The sequence below is a fragment of the Ursus maritimus genome, unplaced genomic scaffold (genome assembly GCF_017311325.1).
Source record: "Ursus maritimus isolate PB19 unplaced genomic scaffold, ASM1731132v1 scaffold_23, whole genome shotgun sequence".
Taxonomy (NCBI): Eukaryota; Metazoa; Chordata; class Mammalia; order Carnivora; family Ursidae; genus Ursus; species Ursus maritimus.
In genome coordinates, this window is record NW_024424786.1 from 32,226,269 (window position 1) to 32,247,315 (window position 21,047).

A 21,047-nucleotide genomic window follows, 5' to 3' on the forward strand; every position below is an offset into this window, starting at 1 on the left:
TGGAATGAGAGAGGGGACAAAGAGAGGGCAGAGGGTAGGAGAAAGGGAGATAGAGTGAGAAGGAAGGAAGATGAGAAGTGAAATTGAAAGAAAGTCCATTAGAGAATCTCCTAGTAATTCTCTGCAGGTACATTATCCATCCCTTTTCTTGTTGCTTGTGAGCAGTTTCTAGATACCTACTTGTTTTATTTACCAATTTTCAAGCCGAAGTACACACTCATTCATTTAGTTTTGAAAAATTTGCAGAAAAGGACACAAAAGTAGATCAAGCAAAATAACTTAATCTAACTCAAGTTAGAACTCAAGTTCATAATCAGGTTTCCTCATTCAGCGAATAAGTGTTGCTTACAGATAAAGCAAACAGGTATTAAGCATGGATTACTCACGTACTTTAAGAGTAATAGCTGTGTATGTACTTATTCAATGTGATTGATTAATTTCATGTTACATTTTGAAGTTAATTTCTAACAAATAATTCTATGAATTGAGTAAAATCTGCATATGATATACTTAAAGCAAATAATACAGGTGATTAATAGATCTGAGTTTTTACAGTTGGTCAACAATGGAAAGTCGTATACATAAAGATTCTAATGTTATTTAACCCAAGATCTTACCAAACTCAAGATTTGGTCACAGAGAGTCCAGGAGCCAGGTGCAATTTTTCTAACTTGGTTTTTCTGACTGTGGAGGCAAGCTCGCTGGGACATAAACAAGGTAAAAATCATACAATTATTATATCTTAGTCAAATTTGGAGAACTCAAAAACTAATGATATACTGTATGGTGACATAACATAATAAAAACTTTGAAAAAATTTGGAGAACTAGGATTTGTATTGCTTTCAAAGAGAGATGTAAAACACAAGACTTAAGTATTTATGATCCTGAGGAGGGAATAGCCTTTCTGGTTTACCAAGGGATTTACTTTCCTTCTAATTAAGGATGATTGCTACAAGATATGCAAGTACGGTGTTTACCGAATCATTCCGGCATCTTTTTGAACCCTAGTTGATTGTATTCTTAGACTGAAGTAGAAAACCGCTCTTGTTCACCTTCTTAGAAGACACATTGTGAGATTAAAGTTCTCCTTTTTCATGGTGGACCTGTGCTGTGGGAGCCCAGAGAGCCTGTGTGGGCAGCGGTGACATGCCCCAGAGGACACCATGCTGGTTTCATCCCCTGAGGCTGGTTCTCCACTGATGGAGGAGCTATTCCCCGACCCGCTGAATTTGCACCCATCTGCTGTAATAACAGGGTGTTCCCACTGGGCAAGAACCTCACACGGGCCATAGCAATGTCGCTCCACAGCAGAAGTCTAGATCAGCATTAAGCATCTAATTATTTGCTCCCGTATGGTGATCTGTACCGCAGTTACAGAGTGGCCACATGTGTAATCACCCAACAGAGCCACGTGCTTCTTAACAGGCATTTTTCTCTCCATTTAGCATAATCACTTTCTAAATTTCATGAAGTTATTCAATGCCAACTGATATCCCTGAGCAGCTCTACCACATAGTGGAAAACAAGACTTGGTGGCCCTTCTTCTCCCTCCTCCTCCTCCTCCTCCTCCTCCTCCTCCTCCTCCTTCTTCTTCTTCTGCTTCTGCTTCTGCTTCTGCTTCTTCTTCTGCTTCTTCTTCTGCTTCTTCTTCTGCTTCTTCTTCTTTTTACCATTAATTTTATTTTATTTTTTTATTTAGTTTAACATTTTGATTCTGGTGTAAACTTGGTTCTTTAAAAGAATTCCTAACTTGTCAAGATTCTCTACCCTGACGTAGTCAAACTGACTTACAACACTTCTCAGAGTCTTACTATTTCCTGTTTTGCTGTTGCCTATTTTTAATTTTTGTTTCTCATTCATAATCATTTTAGCACCTCCCTCACTGAGCTCTCGGTGTCTTTCAGTTGGACTACCATTCATTTATGTTGATATTACATAACTCCTGTGTCCTTAACTAATATGAAACGGTATATTTTTCCATACTTTTCCAGTGTTTACCCTTGACTTGTCCACGTGTGTATTGCAGCCTCCCAGGCAGCATATGACTCTCAGATGACAAAAAGAAGCCAGCAGTCTTTTATTCTTACTTGAATTTCCATCATTTCTAATTTTCATCAATAATGGCAACTTTTGTCATTTTTAGTAGTTAAGTATTATGTGTAATACTCCCCAGGAATTAGACTTCTTGGAAGCAAGTGTAATTGTTCAAAACTCGAGTAAGCAAAGGGATCCTTAGAAGTGCAGTTGCCCTGTAGTGGGAATGCCAAGCTCTAGAGTTAACAGATTTTCAGCAGATTCAGGGAGGGGGTTGAGAGATGTACGGTGCTTTGAAAGAAGAAAGGCATTGTGATAATTTAACATAAATTATGATTATCAGGGAATTTTTACATGTTTCTCTGTCAAGTATGCATTCTGCATTACAGGTGATGAAGTGTGACAATTTTGTCATAATTTTCCAACTAGTTAGTCAGATTTTATTTTTAAAAATTTTTTTGTGCATGTGCACATGTGCACAGGTGAGAGAGAAAGTGACATAGAGGGAGAGAACGAGTGGGGATTAGAGAGAGCAGAGGATGAAGGAGAGACAGAGATCTTAAGCAGGCTCCATGGTCAGCAGGGAGGATGAGGGGCTCAATCTCATGACCCTGAGATCATGGCCGGAGCTGTAATCAAGAGTCAAGTGCTTAACCGACTGAGCCGCACAGGCACCCTGTGAGTCAAATTATTACTTTTTTAATAAGTGAAGGTGTAATTGAAATTCAATTAACAAATATTATCTACAGGAATTTATGCACCAAATAAAGCTATGTTTTAGTATATAGGACATTGAACTAGCAAAATTCTATATCAGATTGGATATGAGGTATGAAGAGAAGAGCCAACAGTGACTTAAAGATTTTGACCTGGGAAATTGCTAGGATGGACTTTCCATCAATCAAGAAGAAAAAGCCTTTCCTGAGAGAGGAGCACGGTAGTGGTGGGAGGGTGGGGAGCTGTGACTGGAAGTGGAATCAGGAGTTCATTTCTTGACATTTTGATACTGAGATTTTATACGACAACGAAGTGGAGATTTGGACAGGCGGTTAGATACACAAGTGCATCTGGAATGCAGCTGTAAATGTGTGAATATTCAGCAGTTACGTAACATTTACAGCTATGGGATTGGATGCATTTACTGCAGCTGTGCGTATTGACAGAGGAAAAGAGGACCTAGGACGTACAACCTTAGCAGTCAGAAAAGGCGGAATCAACAGGAGAATGAAGAGTGACCAGCACAGTAGAAGGGAAATCAAGAAACCAAGGTAAATAGGGAACTGAATGGACAAAGTACAAAATCCTCTGGGGCTAGGTGAAACTTGGAGCCCGGATTTAACCTACTACTTGACTTGAATGCCACCTTGTGGAAAGATCTCATAAGAGTCAAGTTAACCAAAGGGGTGTAGAAGCCACAGAAGTTACCATTAACCAGGTCATCCTCATCTGAACAGGACGAAGGTGTTGGCTTTTTCCTTTACCTGTTTAGGAAATCGTTCTGGAAATTGGTCTTTATCTGAGCTTTGTCGTAACATTGGCTTAGTTTATCTGTCCACAGGTGTGACAAATCCCCCCTTAAAAATATATTTTTTCAATTCTTTTTAGTAATAAGCCTTTCCTTTTTCCTCCTGGTTTAAAATCCTTTCTCCTGTTTTTCTCTTAAAGATCTGAACAGTGTTGTGCTGTAGTCACAAGGTCTGTAAATGGTTTATTTGACACCTTCTCCAACTAGATTTCAAAACACCTCAAATCTGGCAGCAAACCAGATGTGAACCCTGCTATTGCTACCCAGCGGCCATCTGGAGAGTGTTGTCTACTGCTGATTTTGTCCCAAATACATGTTGCTACCTCTTCCTATAAATAGCAAGATCCTTCCACTTCATCATACTTACTGTTGTAAATGTTGTTCAAATCCGTTTTCATGGAATAGATTATTAAAGTCACTTTACTCACACAGTTTCATTTCCCACCAGAGCACACAATTGCAGGACCATAGGGCTGGCTCATGTAGCTTCTGCTCTTTGGGTGACCATTTCCAATCTCAGAGGGAGGAGGTTATCTAAGCTGATAGAAACCTGAGAAAGCTGCTAGATCCCTGAATTATAGCACAGAGCCATTCCTTAAAATCTCTTGGTTCTCTCTTGAAGACGAGAACATTTTTTGTTACATTTCTGATATATCTCACAGTCCACAAGGCTTTAGAAATTGCACCACATTCAGCTTTGAGCCTGGTTTGGGGCTGTTTTATGGGAAGCTTGCAGACTTAACTTGCAGGGATTTAGGAGGGAGGTTGTGGCTACTGATATAGCCTCTTGACAGAGGACATTTAAATTTAGGTTTTAAATATTTGGTACCTGGATGGGAAAGTATTAAAATGGAAACTCTCTTATGTTTAACGAAGCACACCTTCTAGAGTAAGAAAAACGAGTTATTGTGGGCTTTTGCTGATGTAGAAATCGTATGACTTGTATTTGCACATATATTTACCACTCCTGCTGGTCTTCATTGCTTTCAGATCCAGAGTCCCAGTTGGTAGGACTTATCTGCTCACTAGAGGACTTCCTTAGCCCTCCTTGTAGCGATGGCTGGTCCTGAAGACTCTCTTGAATTTGGTATGTCTGACCGTCTTCACTTCAGCTTTGTTTTTAAAGTTGTTTTTGGTGAGTATTGAATTCGAGGTGGACAGTTTTTGTTTGAGTATTTAAAAGATGTCGCTCCATTCTCTTCTGCTCCACTGGTCTACAGTGTTTCTGATGGGAAGTTTGCTGTGATTTTTATCTTTATTCTGCTATACATAGATTGTCTTTTCCCTTGGGCTGTTTTGCATTTTCTTTTTATCACTGTTTTGACCAATGTATCATGATGTATCTCTGAGTGTGGTGTACATCATGACTTTGTGCCTTGTTTGATTCTTGACTCTGTGGATATAGAGTTTTCATTAAATTTGGATATAATTTGGCTATTATTTCTGTTTTCTGTCCTTTCTCCCATCCTCTTCTATGAGGTTCCAATTATTCATACACTAGGATTTTTGAAGTGTTTTCCTAGCTCATGGATGCTCTGTGTATTTGTTTTCAGTCCTTTGTTTTTTCCCCTCTGTTTTCATTTTGATGGTTTCTATTGTAGTGTCTTCAAGTTTACTACTCTCTTCTGCTGCAGTGGCCAATCTGTTCATCTTCTATTCTCATCTCAGTTATTATGTATTTAATCACTAGCTTTTTAACTTGGCTTTTTTTGTTTCCCATGTCTCTACTTACCATATTCAATCTTTTCCTCTACTTTTATGAAGATATTTAGTACAGTGATAATAATTTTAATGTACTCATTTACTAATACTATAATCATTGTCGTATTCTATGTGTGTGTGCATGGGGACGTTGAATGGGTTGTTTTTGCTCCCATGTAATGGATGGTATATTCCTGTCTCTTTACATGTTGGGTAATGTTTGATTGGCTGTCAGACATGACAACTTTTACCTTGGTTGCTGGATATTTTTGCATTTCTATAATTGTTCTTGAACTTTGTTAAATGGGACTCGAACAGTGTTATTTTATGATTAAGATTTCCTCCCTATTGAGGCAATGCACTTTTGAATACTTTACTTAGTGCTTTGTGAATTATGAGGTTCTCTATTCTGGTATGTGGGAAACCCAGACTTTTCCAGGTCCTTTGTGGTTGCCAGGGATTGCTTCCTCTAATTCTGCCTGATATCTGAAAGAGACAAAGCATCCAAAGATCTCAACTCTCCACAAGTTAACCTACACATGAAAGAGTTCCCCAGTAAAACCACTAATAATATATAGTTTTAAGTAGACAAATTGTTTCCCCTTGAAAAATAAATATGCAAAACATTGACAGGTAATTTGAGCAAAAAATGGGGGGAAAAGTCTATCAGTTAAATATAGCACCCAGCCACAAATATTTACAAACGTGTATAACAATGGAATAGACGTATCACTGAAGCTGAACACAAATCTTTGAAATAGGACATAATATGTATAAGATTTTGGAATAAAGTTAATGTGATATTTAAATACTGGGAAAAATAAATGATTCAAAAGAGTTGCTAAGACAGTGTGTGAATAGCTATATGGAAAAATATTCTTTATACCATGGGAAATAAAAATAGTTAAAATTTTAAATAGAAAATACTTGCCAGTGAAGTAAAGGAAATTATGGCAAGGTGTATTGCAGCTTTGTGGTAGAGAAGGCTTTTCTAATAATGATGCGAGGGCAGCTGGAAGTGAGCGGCTTTCCTAACAAGATTAAGCAGAGGGGAAAGTTAAGGATTGAAAGAAGTGGGAAGGAAAAAAAGACAGTAAAAGTGGTATTTTCTTAAAATTACAGGGAAGAGAAGGACCTGTCCTTTATATTTTGGGAACCTCTTCTAGTTTTAGGAGTATTTGTGGAAAGACACGAATGATTGAGAAAGTCCTGCTTCATGTTCTCAGAAGAGCTCAGCTTCTCACGGTCCAATGTATTTGAGAATTTTACTGTTCATGACACTTTTCATGCTCCAAGGTTATCAAAACACCACAAGAACAGAAATGTTGGTATTTTTTAAATCTTCAGTCTTCTTTCAGTAGCTGGGAACCAGAGGTCATTTTCTGTTGTAGCAGGCTCCGCTGGGAAGCAATCTGAGAGATTATTTTGAAGATCTTTGTGGGTACCAGATGTGGTACCTAGAGCATTTACTAACCCTGGATAGTTTCCCGAAAAGCTGATTTTCCTTCCTTTTAAAGACTGTGTTTCTAACTTGACCCAGTATCCTGCATCTTAATGTTTCTTTCTTTCCTTCCTCCTTTCTGCCCTATGCTGGAAACTTTCTTCAATGTCTCATTGCAGGAATCCATAAAGACCCTTTTCAGTGCTTATCATTCTCTACAAATGTCCAAACCAAACAAAAAGTAAAAATATTTTTAAAGGTAAATTTCATTCTTTAAGAGATTTAAATCTTTCAGAATTAAATATTATAATTTAAATATTACAGGACTGTGCTAGCCTTATTAGATGATTTGGCTAATTAGTTTGAGGCAAGAACCAAAAATAGGATTCCTTTCTTTATCAATGAGGCATTAGATTTAAAAAAAAAAAAAGGAAAAAGAACTTGTGCGATTTCATTTGCTTTGTGATCCTATTTGTGCCTGTTCCTGAAGTGATTTGCTGTCCGTTGCAGCTGTGGCTGTCATGTGTGTGCTCACATTTTGGGAAAGATGTTAGTATTCTAATTATTGGTATTATAAGAATGATGGTCCAACCAGGGATGTACTGTATGGTGACTAACATAATATCATAAAAAAACATTAAAAAAAAAGAATGATGGTCCAAATCATATCCAAAATATTTCAAATCCAGAAGAAAACCAAAGTGAAAAAAATAAAAACATAAAAGGAGGTATTTTCTCCAAGTCACACTTAGAACGGTCATTAATATTTGAAAGTAAATATTCATATATCGACAGTGAATCTGAATGCCATGACTAATCTGTAATTGTACCATTAGGCAGATTGGACCCAGTCCAATGCAGTCCTATTCCTGAAGGGCAGAGACAACCAGAAATGACACTGATGCAGGCCCTGGTCTCTTCAGCCTTTCAAATGCTGAAGTCTAAACTGATAAATTATTTTGGCTGAATACCCAGACTGAAGCTGAGCTTCAGAGCATCCCTACTTAAAAGTCTTCTGCAAATATGAGAACAGTGATTTGCACATCATCAAGGTACACTTAGGTGCCATATGTGTAAACAGTGGATGCTTCAATGGATCACACAAGTCTTGAATGTGTAGATGGCGCTGTGCCCATGCTCTGAGTGATAGGAAGCAGGAGAAGAGCGATCGCAGGAAGATGTTCTGAGTAAAAGCAGGGAGTTGGCATGAGCTTATGGTTACAGAGAGAGACAGGAGTCTTCAGTTGCAGTTCATGACTGGGCAGGGCACTGGAGACAGAGATACAAAGATTCCATTCAAGGTGGCTGATGTAATGTCTTCAGAAAATCTTTCATTATGTTGGGGGATTTTAAGCCTGTTCAGAGCAGCCCTTTTCAGTAGCTCAGTAGTAGGATTTGGCACTGAAGCTTCTTGCCAAGAAACCATTGTTGCTGAAAGAAGTTGTCACTGGGGACTTGATAAACAAAGGGCCTGTTAGTGTGGAGGTGGTTTCGCACCACACATTCTGATAATTAAAGGATTGCATCAGCCTCGGAGACCAAGAGACCATGTGGGAAGGAGTTATTGACCACAGTTTGCTGTGTACCTCAGGGAATCCACTTTTTCTTTCCCTGTGTCATGAGCCAAAGGCAGGGGCTGGAGTTCCAAGACATCTGTAAGTGAGGCTGACCTAAAGAATACATCATTGTTATAGCTTCAGGATAGATCATGACTTCAAGAAACTATACCTTGGAAAAAAAAAAAAAACCTGGCATATGTGTATAAAAGTCTATGCATCAGCTAGTAAATCATTTTATTAGAACACTTTTAGGTTCATAGGAAAATGGAGAGGAAGGCATAGAAATTTCCCATGAATTTCCTGCCCCCACACGTGCACTGCCTCCTCATTATCAACATCCCCCACCAGAACCATATGTTTGTTACAGTTGAATTTACATCGACACGTCACAGTCACCCATGGTCTGTAGTTCACCTTAAGGTTCACTCTTGCTCTTGTATATTCTGTGGGTTTGGACAAATGTATAATGACATATATCCGTCATTATAGTGTCATACAGATTGTTTTTACTGCCCTAAAAATCCTCTGTGCTTCACCTATTCATCTCCTTCCACTACCTCTTCAAATTGGGTGTTTAAATTATGAAATAGGATGAAGGTAAATCTATTTTAATTAGGCTATCTTTTTTAGTTCTTCACTTCTAAGAAGTTCTTTAAGAGGTTCTGCAGGCAGTCTGTTAGAAGGTACCAGGTCCTCTTAGGACTCAAGGAGCTGGAAGTTCATCTATTTATAGGGGTTTGTAACCTATCAATAAGAGAGTAAAAAATATGCATTTCATTATCATTTTCCAAACAGAAGATCTTATTCTTGACTAGGCTTTTGAGCCCAGGCCATATTCTAGGGAACAAAGAACTTTATGATACCATGCAATTCTCTAATTCATTACCATGCTTCGCCTAACCTCCTACAAGTCATCTGTAATTAATATAGGTATGTAGGAGTAGATGGAAATATTTGTACATGTATGCTTCTTGTTAATAAAAGTGGAATCATATACCTCAAATCTAACTTTCTAGATCCCATATTCTAATATTATCTAGTAAATAAGGGAAAGTTCTTCTGTTTCATAGAAACTCTTTTCCATTCACAGGACATCAGTCTGTTTTAGTGCTCAAAAATTTTATTCTAAATATGACACAGATAAAGTGGCTAAGAATTGGCAATTTTTAAATTTGAGTATAATTGACACACAGTGTTAATTTCAGGCGTACAACTTAGTGATTTGACAATTTTATACATTATACTGTGTTCGCCACATGTATAGCTACCATCTATCTCATTATATTGCTAAAAATTGCCTTTTTTAAATTGACAGTGAAAAATACAGACCCAGATTGTTTTGTGGACTGCAAATTTATCCGTATTTTTAAGTAAAACAACAACAGCAAAATAGAACATTTTTTTAACTTAATTCTCCCCTCATCAAGTGGATGTATTTGATCTGTTTATAAATGTTCTAGTCTCTTCTTTTTTGGCACATATTTGATTGCATTTCCTGGACCCCTTGTGGAAATTTATGATACTACCTTGTAAAGCTAAATATTGCCACATACTGCAACCTACCAATTACATTTGTAGGAGACATATTTAAAAATGTTCATAGTTATTGTTCATAGTAATCAAATATTCATTGACAGGATAATGGGTAAATATATTTTGAAATAATCATACAGTAGAGTATGTTATGACAGCAAAAATAAATCCACAATTGCATTTAAAAAACAATATAAAACTTGGTAACATACATAACGTTGAATGAAAAAATAAAAGCAATTCCTAGAAGTCTGCATATAGTCTGCTATGTTCTTTATTTTTTTTGTTTATTTTTTAAAATTATAATAATATTTTTTATTATATCATGTTAGTCACCATAAAGTACATCCCTAGTTTTTGATGTAAAGTTCGATGATTCATTAGTTGCGTATAACACCCAGTGCACCATGCAGTATGTGCCCTCCTTACTACCCATCACCGGTCTATCCCATTCCCCCACCCCCCTCCCCTCTGAAGCCCTCAGTTTGTTTCTCAGAGTCCATAGTCTCTCATGTTTCATTCCCCCTTCTGATTAACCCCCCTTTCTTTATCCCTTTGCTATGTTCTTTAAATTTCAAATCTAGGAAAAACTGAACTCTCTCTCTCTCTCTCTCTCTATATATATATATATATACACACACATGTATATATATTTAATTAGGATATTTTAGTTTTAAGAGCAAGGTAATGATATATTCAAAAATCAGGGTATTGGTTACCTTCAGGTTGAAGGAGGGGACCAGATAAGGAAGGGGCTAAATGGATTTAATTATTGGTAATATTTTAGCACTTGGGATAGAGTTAAGCATACATATATTCATTATATTATTTAAATGAATGCAAAGAACAGTAATGTAAAATGAATAAAAGATGATAAAATAGTTGGAAATGTGCAAATTCTATAGTTAAAATTTTTTGATAAATGGGTTTCTTCTGCTTGTCTGCTGGCTCTGCTTCCTTTTGGGTTGGCTCCATTTTAGATAAGTCTCTCTCCACCTATGGCAAGATCATAGGCAAGAGTCCCAGGTACTCCACTCAAGAAACTCTACTAGGAAAAAAAATGACTTTATTCAAGAGTCCAAGCAAATATTTTGAGTTTGCTTTTCATTTGCTTGCTAATAAATCCCTGACCTAATCATTACAACTGGGGGAAATGCTTTCTGACCGACCACACAGGAGTCATATTCCCACCCTTGATGCATAACGCTACTCATATCTCATACTACAAATGGAGAATTTGTGGGTCCTCAGAGGAAAAATCAAAGTTCCTTCAAAGAAGGAAGACAAACTCCTTTCAGGTAGTATCAATCAGCGTTCACTAAGGTGGTTCTTATAGCTCATCTTTAGCATCTTCAGGAGGCAGGCAAGGTGTACCTGCTGAAGTGTTAGATATGTTTCATCAAACCAGCAAATGTCCACCAAAGGTCCTCCGTATTGATGCTACATTCTACACCACTTCATGGAAACTATCACACTGTATTATGAAGACAACCTGACATTTTCAAGGTCCTATTTGATGTTTAGTGGGATTCAGTGTCTCAGTGCCATTGACACTAAGTGCTACTGAGGCACACCACTGGAGGGACTCCTAGATGATTATCAGTTGTCTCCCAAGACCTGACCTCATTTCAGTCTGCTGTCTTTCTAAATTAGTAGTTTTAGAGTAGTTCAGAAAGGATCTCTCCAGCTTATTTCATCTACCATCATGAGGTAATTTTTCAGGAGTAATTATAAATTATCACAAAGCTTTTTTTTTTAAAAAAAGATTTTATCTATTTATTCATGAAAGACAGAGAGAGAGAGAGAGAGAGGCAGGGTCCCCACTGAGCAGGGAGCCTGATGCTGAACTCAATCCCAGGACTCTGGGATCATGACCTGAGCCAAAGGCTGACCCTTAATTGACTGAGCCAACCCAGTGCCCCCATTCAAACGTTTTTTCAGTTTGGTTTACTTGTTTAATTCATTCATTCACTTAGTAACCAATAGATAACTTAATGCACAATATGAAATGGTTTTTATAAATGCTTACTAGTAGATATGGTGGAGAATAAGATAGTGGTAATTCCCACAGTCAATGAGTATTTGAAGTTTGGGGAACTTGTGAAGATTTTGAGGAATAAAATCAGAATTCTTGGTTTCTGGTCCACATGCAAAATTTTCCTATTTTTAATTGTCCAGGAGCTGATCATTTCAATCAGAATTTATATGCATCTGTGGTTTAGGTACTAATGCTCAGATAGCCATCTTATGCAGAAAATTTACTCCTTCCTGAAACTCTACTCCTTTGGGTTCCAAATCACTGTCCTCTTGTGATTTTACTCATGATTCTTTGAATGTGCTTCTTAAGGATCTTCAGGTATTCCTTTAAATTTTGACGTAACCCTACAATTTGTTGATGGCTCACTTCTCCATACTATCTAGGAGGAAGGGGTGTGGAGGGACCTTACCCAATTTCTTGATTTTAACTATCGTTTGCAAGTAGTAATATCAAAATCTAGTTCTACAGTCTTATCTTGAAATTCATACTTTAAAAAAAATCCAAGTGCCCACTGAACATTTTCACTCATATATTCTGTGGCTACCTACCTGTGTTTCAAGTTATTCTCGCTGCTTTACTATTAATTCTAAACTCCTCAACCTGATATACCTTTGCTAGCCATTAGAAATTTCCTTCATCACCACTTTCTACTACTTTCTGGTTTTCAATTTAGGCTGGTGTCAGGAAAATGTGTGGAATGAGGAAAAACTATGAAAAAAGAGAATCACTAATACAGATCTCCACACTGAACTTGCTAAATGTGAAAGCTGACAAGCTGCTTAACTCTCATGAGTTTTAGGGTTTTTTTGTTTTTTTTTTTTTCATATGAAATGACATTGTTAATTCCTACTTCATGGAATAGTTATGTGAATGAAAAGATACCACATATAAAGTGATAAAGAAATAGTTTATTAAAGGATTTTATAAATATGGGTGCAATAAAATTATTTCAATAAAGCGAATTCCTTAACAAGTGACTTTTTACTAGTATTCGTTAACAAAACAAATGGAAATAAATTTGAAAAACTATGAGATATCTATTCAGTATACACAAGAATCCTCAGATCACTTGCTATAAATCTGTGGTTTTTTGGGGGGAGGGGGGCTTGGCTATAACACACAGAACAAACCTCTGGTTTTAGAACACTCTGTATTGCCTTCCCTGGATTGTACTTGCAAAAAAATTACAAGAGCTAGAGAAGCTTGTCTCCTAAAGCACAGAAGATTAACTAAGGGCACTGGGTGGGATCAGAGTAGTTTCTTGAAGACCCACATCCTCTTTTGCCAAGGACACTGTTTTTTCTTCTTCCTGTCCTCAAGCACCATTCATTTTTATTTTCCCTTTTTCCCCTGTATCTTTGGTCAGCCCAGCTAACTAATACCAATAAGCACCTAAAACCACCAAACCTGAGTCTGAGGAGGGTTATCTTATTCTATTTTGTGGTAAATTGTTGAACCAAAAGTTAAACATATTACAACATCTGGGATGTTTCTGACTAATAAAGAAGGGAAGACTAGGGAATAGTATTCTCTAGGGTGCTAATATTTTATATCATTATGCCTTAAAATATTCCTTCTGGGATGCAGAATGGGCATTTTTTTTCAGTGTTCTATGGAAAGGCTGCTTTCAAAAAGGGATGGAAATACTTGGCACTAATTTATGGTGTTCTAACAGGTAAGTGACAGATTGCTTACACCTTTGTACTCAGAAAGGCGTCGTTATAGAATAATCCAACATATTTTAAAATATATATTTCCATATGTCTTGTGACTATTGCTCCTACTTCCTCTGAGAAGGGAACAGAAAAAACAATAATTTTTTGCAAAAATTTACTGTTAATATAGAAAAGAAATAAAATGAAATGTAAACTTTGGTAGAAAATAATCTTTTGAACTCAGCAAATATTTTAGGAGTACCAGGTATGTGAAAGTCTTTGTGTGGCTTTCCATTGTTGTGTGGGGATGGAAGGATGAATTTCATGGTGTAAGGTTTATTATAGTTTCTTGAGGAAGCAGAATGTAGAAATATTCACACATGCTTTTCACGTAAGGTAGCTGAGGAGCATAAGTCCTCAGTATGGATATTAAAAGTTAGAAGAGCTTATGTCCGGTGAGAAATTAGAGAAAAGTTCAAATGAGGCACTGACCTTGACAGCTTCTGGAGAATGCCAGCTTTCCCATCTCCAAATGACAGTTTTAAATAGAAAGTTGTGGGGTGCCTGCGTGCCTCCGCCTGTTGAGCAGCTGACTCTTGATTTTAGCTCTGGTCATGATCTTGGGGTCCTGGGATTGAGTGCCACATTCAGATGTACACTCAGTGGGGAGTTTGTTTGAGATTCTCTATTTCTCTCCCTCTGCCCCTCCCCCTCCTGCTTTCTGTCTCTCTAAAATAAATAAATAAATCTAAAAAAATAAATAGAAAGTTGTGCATCAGAATATGGAATTATTATTCTTTACATGTTTCCAAAATAATATCGTAAGAATTTAATTTGCTGTTGACATGTATCTGAGATTTAGTCTGAGAGCTGAATAACTACTTCTCATGGAACGTTTAGAGGAAACATGGCAATGTGGAGGCAACACGACATCATGTAAATGAAAGGTAATGCACCATATATATGTGAATATTTCTTTTTTAATCCTTCTTCAGTTTGGGGATAAAGAATCTAGGGACAGGCTGTTAACTGCCACAGATGGTGGATTTTGCATAGAAATGAGTGTAGGGATTCTCCCAAAGAGAAAAGTCTAGTGTAACCGCATCAGGGAGGGTTGGGTAGTTGAAGAAACCCTTTAGGAAAACAGTGGTTTTCCCTGTGGCTGCTGCAGTAAAACAGATTTATAGGATAGAATGTTCCACCTGACACTCTATATTCCACCCTCATCTATTCTCCACGTTTTTTTTTTTCCTGTGTGCTTTTCTTTCAGCTCTTCTCTGCTACCTCCAAATCCAACACGTAGTTTGTTTATTACTCTGCTGACAAATACAGCCATTCCAAAGTTCGCTAAACTTGTTGAAAAAGTCGAGGTAAGTACAATACTTATTAGAAGACACGCTATTTTACTAGTGTTATTTGTCTCCACATCATTGCAACTCATTTTTATGTCATATTCCTTGGAGAACCAGATGAAAGGTGTTAACATGTCTTTGGAAAAAATGTACAAAGACATGGACCAAAACATGCTTCAGTTGCAGGAAGATATGAAAACTGTCAAGGCCCTCCTTGCATTCTTTATGGGTTAAAGATTCATGCAAAAATGCTAATGTTTAAGATGATTATTTTTATGGGTGTCAGAGTCCCATATTCTTACATGGGTGTGTGATGTTCTTCAGAATACAACACCTTCTACTCCATGATTACTACATTGTTTAAAATTGATGTCAGCTTACTTCCTGGATTTATAAATTGGGAGGATATTTGACTGTCTGCCATACATAGTAGATAGAGGGCCACAGGGGATTAATGATGTGAATGTGTTTTGTAACCAGAGTATTACTAAAACCATCAGATAAAGATTATATTTGAAGAGGTACTTGAGAAAATTTAATTAAAAAAATACTAAGTGCCTACATAGTACAAGGCATTGGGATTGGAACTATGGAGAATAAAATCCTGAGAATAAATGGTTTTCAAAGATTCTTATTCCAAAGAGAAGCTTAAGAAAGCACTCATGAAACTGAATTTAAACATGATACGTAATGTTATAAGAAAAGCTATAAAGGATGTCAAAGAGAACAGGAGTGAGAATTTCTTTTATCACGAAGTAATTACTGAAGACCTCCTTATCAACTATCAAGGAGCATTCATTCCCTTTTCTGCATTAGTGTATGTCAAATAACAAATATCATAAATGTGTTTCAAGGTAATAGCATATTATTTAGAAGCTATAAGTATTTCCTGTTTCTCTTTTCGAGCTGTAATATCAGGGAGCAAATGTTTAGTGAAGGAGGGCATATTATATATTTATAAAAATATATGTATCTTATATATATATATAATATAAAAATATACAAAAATTCTCTATAAATATGTAAAACAAATATATGGTGGTAAATATATGCACAAAGAAGATATTCTTTATAGAGTAAAAATGAGGTTTGATTTTATATTTATATCATAAACCTCCAAGGGCAGATATACCCAAAATGCCAAGTGATACACCATGAAAAATGGGCCCAAAGATTTATTAAACCTGAAAATATAATGACATTAATGTTAAAATGGAGCTGTATCTTTTAACTTTGTATTCATTGAATTGGCAAAATTAATCAGAATCATTTAAATGCTACAGATTTTATTTGAAGACTGCTCCAGGAAGATAGAACCCTCTCAAGGTTGTTGGGACTCATAATGACCCTATGAAGTGGTCATTACAAATGGTGGAACAAAATGTGGAAATGACTTGTAGGAAACCCCTAAAATGTTTAGGATGAGGAATATTTGTTTTTCTTAAAATATTCCATAAAATCACACATCACACCATGAATTAATTCCTTTATTTTTTGCAGATCAACAATTTCACACTCAGGCTTCTCCTCATTCATGAAATCATGAAGCTAAATAATAATGTGACTGAGTTCATTCTGCTTGGGTTGACCCAGGATCCTGTTAGAAAGAAAATAGTGTTTGTCACTTTCTTGCTTTTTTATTTGGCCACATTGCTGGCTAACTTTCTGATTATTACTACAATCAAGACCAGCCAGACACTCGGGAGTCCAATGTACTTCTTCCTTTTCCACCTATCCTTATCGGACACCTGCTTCTGTACTTCCATAGCCCCTAGAATGATTGTGGATGCCCTTTTGAAGAAGACCACTATCTCTTTTAGTGAGTGCATGATACAAGTCTTTTCACTACATTTCTTTGGCTGCCTGGGGATCTTCATCCTTATCCTCATGGCTGCTGACCGCTATGTGGCCATCTGTAAGCCCCTGCACTACACAACCATCATGAGTCGACGGGTCTGTGCTGTGCTGGTGGCTATGGCCTGGTTGGGGTCCTGTGTGCACTCTTTAGCTCAGATTTTTCTTGCCTTGAGTTTACCCTTCTGTGGTCCCAATGTGATTGATCACTATTTTTGTGACTTGCAGCCCTTGTTGAAACTTGCCTGTGCAGACATCTATGTGATCAATCTCCTGTTGGTGTCCAATAGTGGGGCCATTTGTACAGTGAGTTTTGTTGTGCTGATATGCTCCTATGTTATCATCTTGTATTCTCTGAGAAACCACAGTGCTGAAGGGAGGAGAAAAGCCCTCTCCACCTGCATCTCCCACATCATTGTGGTCATCTTGTTCTTTGGTCCTTGCATATTTATATACACACGCCCTGCAACCACCTTCCCCATGGATAAGATGATAGCTGTGTTTTATACACTTGGAACACCTTTGATCAATCCTCTGATTTACACACTGAGGAATGCAGAGGTGAAAACTGCCATGAGGAAATTATGGAGAAGGAAGTTGATCTCAGATGACAAAAGATGAATGGGTGTTTCGAATGTTTCTTTATAGTTTGGATTTGTCTAGAATTCTATTGAGAATGTTACCTTTTACTGTGCTGTTAACATAATCAGGGGGCATAAGAATTCATTCCTTCAAGAATGGACATGTACACTGGTTAGTGTTGAGCCAGTTTCATGTATAGGAAGTGACAACACCAGGTACAAACAGCCATGTCAAGACACATGCCTTAGATGTATGTTCACTGCTGTGTCTCTGCCCCTCTTGCCTCCCTACTACTACCGTGGTTTTGATCCAGTGTTTTCCCTGCCCTTCTTCATGTTGACTTCTGTTGCTCTGTGTTTATAGGTATGCATTTATATGCTTACATTCACAGCCTGGCAGACTTTTCCTCCTTCAAATAACTTCCTTTGTTTTAGACACTTCAGTCACATCATGTCTGATCATGGACCTTCAACTTGGTTGTTCTTCTCGGTTGACTGAGGAGAAAGCACCAGATTCAACTAACTCTAAAATCTTCACATTTTAAGAGACAATTCCTAAGTTAGGTAATCTCCTTTCTATTTCTTGGGGTTATCCTTCAAATTCTTCTCATATTTATTTAGATCCTTCTAGAACAGTGGCAGAACATAGTGTGAATATTCACCTTTCCGAAGGAATCTTTTTACCTTAGGAAGGTTCTGATAGTTGGGGTTGTGCTCATATTATTCTTTTGTTAAAAACTACTTTTTGCTTCTAAAATGATCATTTCTAATTTGGAGGAAGCGTTAAGTTTTTCTTGGGTCATACAATTTATAATAATAATATGAGTTATTATGATTGTAACATAGAAGACCCAAATTAGTAGATATATTCACGAGGGGTACAAGCTAACCATACAAGCAGCCAAGGGTTGAAACAGGAAATTTGAATGTGATAAGTGATAAGGAACGTTAAAACTCAGAGGAGTACTTTCAGGCTTTGAAACAGAAATAGTTACATCACAGATATGAATTATCTTAGTGAATTTTAATATAATCTACAAAAGAGGGTAATTTAGGAGAGACTGAGATATTTGGATAAAAACTGTATTATGCAGTGGAGAGGGATAGCACCTTTTGTCACCATCCATCAACATTGCAGTATTGAGTTACATGATCACTAAGAATCTTTCTGATTTCAACCTGTTTTCTTATGTTTATTTTTATCCATATAGAAAATTTAAGATAAGTATTTTTTTAATTTTGAACATATTTTTATTTATAAATTACTAAATTATATTAAAATTACTGTTTGTATTAACTTTATTGTACCCAGCATATTAGAACTTCTTAGCCTGAGGGGCGCCTGGCTGACTCAGTCAGTAGAGAATGTGACTCTTGATCTCAGGCTCCTGAATTTAAACCCGTTATTGGGTGTGGAGCCTACTTAAAATAAAATTTAAAAAAAAAGAGAGAGAGAGGAATAAAAGAACTTCTTAGCTTGAAAAAAAAAATCATCTCTTTCTCTGTGTGGGAATGGAATCCTGTGAATTCCACAATGAACATTAATGACATATATACATCATTTTTTTTTTCAGATTCAGAATTTATCCATCTCAAGCAGTTTATCACTGATCATAGCTGCTGATTTTCCTCTTGCAAGGGTCACACTTTAGTAGATCTTAGTTGGCAGAGTTTTAGTTGAAGTCCTCTTCTATTTCAAGACAAGGCATATATGAAAAGGGGAGTACATTGGATTTAATTTAGGTACTGCCCCAGAGACACTCTATTCAAAACGTCTTCTGGACATGCTTCTGATATGGAGTTCCCATGGCTGTTGTTACCATGTCTCTTGCCAACGGAGATCACGATCTAACTCTGGTTCAGAATTTTGTGATAAAGACAGTGGAACGGCAAAGGTGATGGAATGTGCAACCTCACCAGGATTTTTCTTTTTTCGAAGTCAGTGTTTTGATAGGGAAAGAGTAGGACTCTGACATCTAAAGTAGACACATTTGTGTGGGGAAGAGGGAGAGCTATGAACTCAGATGATCTTGCATCCTCTTGGTTGTCATAAGTAGCTCCCTCTCTCTTGAAAGAGGGCAGCAACAGTCTTCCCTTGCCTAGACACTTGTGATTACCTCATTTGAGCAAGTTGTCAGACAGTGGTATTTGGTTTTCTCCTGAGATTCCTCTCATACCCTTAATTGCTTCCAAACATCTAACTAGGTTCAAGTTACAGGGAAGACCAAGCAAGAGAGTCCAGGTTTGCTCTAAGACAATATGTCATACATGAGAGAATTGAAGGATTCTATGGCCATTATGTACAAGTGTAACCTAGGGGAGCACTTAATGATGGGGGTGTTTTCACAGTGTGACAAAATAGAAGTTTGGAGTTGAGGTCTATCCTGATCGGCTTGTTCTGCAGACTGACATCATTGGAGATGCCTCATCGAATATGTTGTTTGCTTTACTCACAGAACTATTTGTTAGGTCTGTGGAAAGAACTGTAAGAGAGAGCTGCCAAAAGTACGAAAGACCCGATAGTCCTTTTTTTTTTTTTTTTAATCTTAGGTATGGGCATATCCTCAAAGTCTGTATTATTCTTGGATGTGCTAGTATAGGGGTGAATATGATTTAAACTCAATTCATACTCGGAGGACCCTAAAGCAAATTGCTTGAAGAAATTAGATCCCAAAGTTTCTAGGTAGAAAAGTATCCCATCAGAAAGTCATCAGTGTGTCTGTATTCACATAAAATATTTGGATAAATAAGCCCAACTGAAAGAATCACAGCTTGATATGAAAACTGAGGATTAAACATAGGGTGTGTATGTGTGTGTGTATGTATGTATTATTTTTATTTTCATGCTTTTTAGCATTGTTAAAAACATCTTTATTACAAGTGCTCTTAAATACTTCTCCAGGTACATTGCAGAATGGTATAATCTGTTTACTGATACTACACTGTTCTCAATACAGCTTACAAGTGCTTATTTTTTTTTAATAGCAATCATACTACAATATATTAATATAGCAAATCAGCATGTTGTACACCATAAATTTACACAAGATATTTCAATTAAAAAAAAAGAACATCTACTTCTTTTTAAAAGGGCTATCTTGAAGATTTATTTTGATTCAAAATTTGGAGGAACTAAGGCAACCTTGGTTGGGAGTGAAAAACAATAATTATAGATTCCTTAAATAAAAATTACTGACCCTAAATAATTATGCCTACTGTTGCACATAATAATTAAAAAAAAACCTTTATAGTTAAAAAAATGTGTATGTCTAAACATAGAATCTTTTGACATGAAGCACTTACCTATGGCTTGAAATTTGATGTTAGGTGTTGAATTATGTCCCCCAAGAAAAGAATATGTTGCAGTCTTAATCCCCAGTACTTCAGAATGTGACCCTATTTAGGCATAGTGCAAGTGCCTGATGATGTGGGAAACAAAGGCAGAAGAATTATTAAATTTTCTTACTCCCTACAGCCCATTGACAAGTCCTTGAAACAGGCAGAGTGACATTCCTCTAGGGACTCAACTGCCTCCATGTTAAAACTTTGCTAGAACAAAAGGTAATCCTAATCAGAACCCCCCTCACCCCCCACCCAGGATCCTGTAAGTCTACTTTAACATATAAAAATTCCTTTGGAAACTTCCTTTATCTCTAAATCCCCTAATCATATGGCCCACCGATATATATTGAAGGGTCCCATGACTAAGGTTTTATTAGACGGTAATAAATGACATTTTCCCCAACAATAGTTAGCCCCCTCAAGATACTGA

The 21,047-nt window shown here is 36.9% G+C and overlaps 1 protein-coding gene and 1 non-coding gene across 2 annotated transcripts; both read left to right on the top strand.

Annotated features, from left to right (window-relative positions):
* Positions 1 to 16,382: 16,382 nt before the first annotated feature.
* On the top strand, positions 16,383 to 17,315 carry LOC103672247 (olfactory receptor 4C16-like). The gene has a single exon (XM_008700915.2). The coding sequence runs from the start codon at positions 16,383 to 16,385 to the stop codon at positions 17,313 to 17,315; it is 933 nt and encodes a 310-aa protein (XP_008699137.1).
* A 2,331-nt stretch (positions 17,316 to 19,646) lies between these two features.
* On the top strand, positions 19,647 to 19,771 carry LOC121104874. Its single transcript, XR_005837248.1, has one exon. It is a non-coding gene; the product is annotated as a small nucleolar RNA SNORA18 (small nucleolar RNA).
* The last annotated feature ends 1,276 nt before the right edge of the window (positions 19,772 to 21,047 follow it).

Bases quoted from the DNA above. Each gene is read 5' to 3' on its own strand.
- LOC103672247 (XM_008700915.2), top strand. From the start codon at position 16,383: ATGAAGCTAAATAATAATGTGACTGAGTTCATTCTGCTTGGGTTGACC.